Source organism: Siniperca chuatsi, linkage group LG15 (genome assembly GCF_020085105.1).
Source record: "Siniperca chuatsi isolate FFG_IHB_CAS linkage group LG15, ASM2008510v1, whole genome shotgun sequence".
In the NCBI taxonomy this organism is placed as follows: domain Eukaryota; kingdom Metazoa; phylum Chordata; class Actinopteri; order Centrarchiformes; family Sinipercidae; genus Siniperca; species Siniperca chuatsi.
This window is the reverse complement of record NC_058056.1, coordinates 17,234,691-17,239,027: the sequence shown is the minus strand read 5'-3', so window position 1 is coordinate 17,239,027 and position 4,337 is coordinate 17,234,691. Positions and strand designations below refer to the sequence as shown.

The following is a 4,337-nucleotide window of genomic DNA, read 5'->3' as shown; positions in this document are numbered from 1 at the left end:
ACAAAAATGTCAACCATTGTGACACTACAGGAAAAGTCAGGGGATCACTAAAGTCATTGGGCTTCATCCTCTGGGGACCATGAATGTCTGTACAAAATTTGAATAGCAATCCATCCAATAGTTGCTGAGATATTTCAGTCTGGACAATAGTGGACATTGCCATCCCTAGAGCCAACACTGCACTGTTGATAAGCCACAGAACATCAGTGCAGTCCCAATAGTACAATGGTGGTAAAAAGTAACAAAATCACAAACACATAAATGTTTATTTTTATCTTTCAATGTTAAAGGGAGACACCAAAGGCAAAGGCAGATTTTGGGCTAATTTACTTCCATAGCATGTCTTCTTTTAGACTAGTGCAAAGAAAACGGCCAAAATACACATTTAGGTGTTTATTTTACTACACTTTGTCTACTTGCGTCTGTAGATTTCTCCTAAATTCACCAAAAGTTAACATTAGATAATGCCTCGTTTGCATCTTTAAACAAAAATTTCAGAAAACTTACAAAAGTACAAAAAGTAATTTTCTTAATGTAAGTAATCAACTAGGGAAGTTTCATGGTGATATCTATTAGTTACAATGTTTACCCTATTCACCTGTAGTGTCTTCCCTTACACATTTTATTTATTTACATTTATTTACAATCTTCATAAAAAGGTAATTCTATTAAAAGTACACCAGGGCACAGACAACAAAAGGACATTTTGTTCCATAACTCAGTTTCTTTATGAAATGTGTCACTGTTCTCCTCCTCCACCAGTCCTGCACCTGAAAATCCAATAAACACAAACAACAAACAGTTAATGGACAATAAACTACAGAGTGCACATACACATTCTTTCAGGTACATATGTGCAGACATCCAGAAGTTTAACTTAAATAGCATTTTAAATAGCATTTGGTCATAAAGGAAGGAAGGATTTTGAGTTTCTTCTCACCTGCTCAGACCAGGGGGTAGCTGGATGCAGTAGCAATGCCACACTGGTTGTGTTTGTTCCGGGTCATCATGATGTATCCATTGTCTCCCCATCCTAGACCCCAGCTACAGAAACACACAAATTACCAACAATGTCAAACAAAAGCATAATCACAATATTAGTTACCAATTCTTAGCAATGGTTAGTTTAAGAAGCTGACAAAATCCTGAGTGAGTTTCACACTTTTTGGCAGCTTTTAATAAGACACCTTAATGCTGCTGTCTGTCTCCACTGTAACACTACTGACTGAGTGTTAGCAGGAGAGCAGCCCATAATTTAAAATATGAACAACAGATCTGGGTGTTTACCTGTTCTTGACCACCCAGTAGTCATGTCCATTGTCACTGCCGTAACCCACGGCCAGTACACCATGGTCCAACTCTGAGCTGCTGCACTCTGGCTCATCATACAATCCTAGAAACACACAAACACAGATTAGACAGACATATGGATAGGTTGAAAAAAAAGAAGAGTATTTCCTTTTTGTTCTTGCATTTGATAGAAAGAATATTTTCTGGCAGAAGCAACACAGTGTTTAAGACTGTTCACCTGATTCATAGAGCTGGAAGGACACATGAGATGCATCAATGGCCACAGACACAGGTCCGATGGTGGCCACAGCCTCCTTCAGGGCGTCTTCATCACCTTGTTTCACATCAACGAAGCCTGTGCATTTGGCACCAATAGTGGCAGGGTTGTAACGGCACTGACCATCCTAATTGAGAGAAAATATTTCACAATTCACCGAAGGTTTTGCCATACTGATGCATTATGAAAGTGATGATTATGTGTACATCAGAGAACAGAAGATTTTACAAGTACTATGTCATCAAAAAGTTTTTGATTTTGAGAGAAGTCAATTACATGGCTTTGCACTGAAAGTCTGTTTAAGGGTTATGGGCCATTATACATTTTGTCCACAAGATGGCAGTGTTGTACATTTCTTACATGGAGGGCCATAATTTTTTAACACTGAATGAGTTGATTTGCATCTCCAACTCTGCTTTCTGAGCATGATAATGACAAATGGCTGTCTGACACTGTATGCTGTACATTTAAAGATCGTGACTTTTTCAACCATACTGCTTTCTGTTTACCTCAGCTTCATAAGGGTAGGAGTCCTCTGTGTCTATCCCTCCGTTGTCTTGGATGTACTGGAAGGCGTAGTCCATCAGGCCTCCCATGCAACCCATGTTGCCATATTTGCCAGAGCAGTCAACCAGCTGCTGCTCGCTCAGAGACACCAGCTTCCCTGTCTTCCTGAAGGTCTGACCCTCCAGCGAGCCAGTCTGAAAGTGATACAAGGTCATATGAAACCAGAAAACAGTTGTGTAAAGTTTCCTGCATTACCAAAAGAGAGGAAACCAAGTTATTGTTGTACATACTGCGCTGAAGGCCCAGCAGGAGCCGCACTGCTTCTGATCCTTGACATCAGTGACGTATCCCTTGTCCCTCCAGTCAACACTTTCAGGCAGATCAGCTCCTCCAGGCAGCCGGAGGAAAGAAGAGCCACGGCGAGACACAGAGGCATTGAAGGAGCCCAGGCAGCCCTGGGAAATCAGGCGTTTGTACTCTTCATTTTCCTGGTGAAGAGGGACAAAAATCAGAGTGTCACTTAATAGGGTCTTCATTCAAAATGTTCGAAAATTCCCAATATCATTACAAGCTGAATGCAACCAAATTACATTGATGACATTAGTTAAAAGCTAAATGACGGCAGAAACAGCCACAACCACTGTTTTCCTGTGACTACCATGTCAGCGAAGTAGGTCATGCCAAGGCGATAGGACTTGATGCCCTCATCGGCCATGATGTTGTGCACCAGCACCAGTTTGCGGTTGCTGACCCAGATTTGCCTGCGGTGAGCCTCCTCTGATGGAGAGCTGTATGACCTTCCTGCCAATCGGAGAAGGAAATAATCAGAAAGAGAAGATAAATTATTAGTCAGTTCAATCCTTTTACAGTTAAGAGATTCCCCTTTATTAGCTGAAAAAAAGTAAGCTGTAAACATTACAAATTACAAATCCCTTTACTTTAGACGTTTTAGGTGTGTGTTATGTGTAAATGTGCACACATTGAGGACTCTCCAAATTTAGACCTCACAGGCATTATCTCCACAGGAAACTAAACAAGATCTACTGTATTTTGACAACAGACCACAATAAAAGAAACCATCCTCACCAAACTTGAGTTTCCAGGCGTGAAACTCCAGTTCTTCCAGAGAGATGCTGGCACAGCTGGCCACGGCCAGAACAGCAGCAGCAACCAGCAGCAGCTTCATCATGACTGACACACAAGCACAAAAAGCAAAGTGATCCCTTGTGACTTGCAGGAAACCACACAGGTTGAGACGGAACTCTCTCACTTCAGCTTTGCTTCACAAACATTTTCTATCATGACGCTGAATGTCACATGCACGCCACCACTGTATCAGCTCGATTCCCCGGTTTCTTTGAATCTCTGATTCATCTCTTCCTCTGTTTCTTCTTTTCATCACTGCACCTGCAGTACAGGAAGTGTGTGTGCTTGTCTGTCTGTTTGTGTGTGTCTTGGCATCTGTGTTGTAGCTGCTTACCTGCTTCTATGTCGGTATGTGAAGTTTGAGGTATAACCACCTGTGGATGATGCAGGACTGTGTCAGAGAGGCATTCTTATATAGCCAACTACAGTTATGACTTGCAGTATGTCCAGTCAGGTGGCTGTCAGCAGCTCATATAGTGAGAGAGAAAGGGAGAGAGAGTCAATCATTGAAATAGGGAATGGGGGAGGTATGTGTTATGATCGCATGATGCCATTGTTTTGGGAAACATATTTTTCAACCTCAGCAAAACAAGAAACATCAAGGTCATGAATTATTCTTCTGAATTTTCTATGAGGACATGATCGGTTACTCAGGAGTTTGTTGTTTAGGAATGATCACATAAAGAAGAAACACAGTCTGCCTGTGTGTTAGCGTGATGCCTTCATGTGAAAAACCACTGTTGAGATTTGGGGTTTTCTCCTGTGCTTTCTGATTCCAGTCACATAATGATGGGGATTCCTCTGAGAAAACAAAAGTAAAACAGACATACAGATACAATAACACATGCATGTGCTAACGTGTGCTGCCGCCCACCTGTTTTAGTTGAAACTTTTATCAATTAAATTATGCCACACTGGAAAATGTGTAAGAAACAAATGGAGGTGTTCTTATTTCTCGGATATGTAGGTGGCACTTTAGACACTCACTCACTGAAAGTTTGTTTGAGCGATTTACATGAATGATCAGGTTTTATTTGAAGTTACGTTCCCCCGTCTTTCCCTCTTTAAAAACTCCTCCATATTGGACTGAAGTATTTTCTCCTTTATTTGATAAGAG

At 41.2% G+C, this 4,337-nt stretch overlaps 1 protein-coding gene across 1 annotated transcript; it reads right to left on the bottom strand.

Annotated features, from left to right (window-relative positions):
* Positions 1–247: 247 nt before the first annotated feature.
* Positions 248–3,688, bottom strand: ctsl.1 (cathepsin L.1). Its single transcript, XM_044166962.1, has 9 exons — positions 3,555–3,688; positions 3,161–3,265; positions 2,733–2,875; positions 2,365–2,562; positions 2,077–2,268; positions 1,529–1,694; positions 1,288–1,393; positions 941–1,044; positions 248–770 (listed from the first exon to the last, which is right to left on the bottom strand). The coding sequence occupies exons 2-8, from the start codon at positions 3,261–3,263 to the stop codon at positions 945–947; spliced, it is 1,008 nt and encodes a 335-aa protein (XP_044022897.1). The 5' UTR covers positions 3,264–3,265; positions 3,555–3,688; the 3' UTR covers positions 248–770; positions 941–944.
* Between the last annotated feature and the right edge of the window lie 649 nt (positions 3,689–4,337).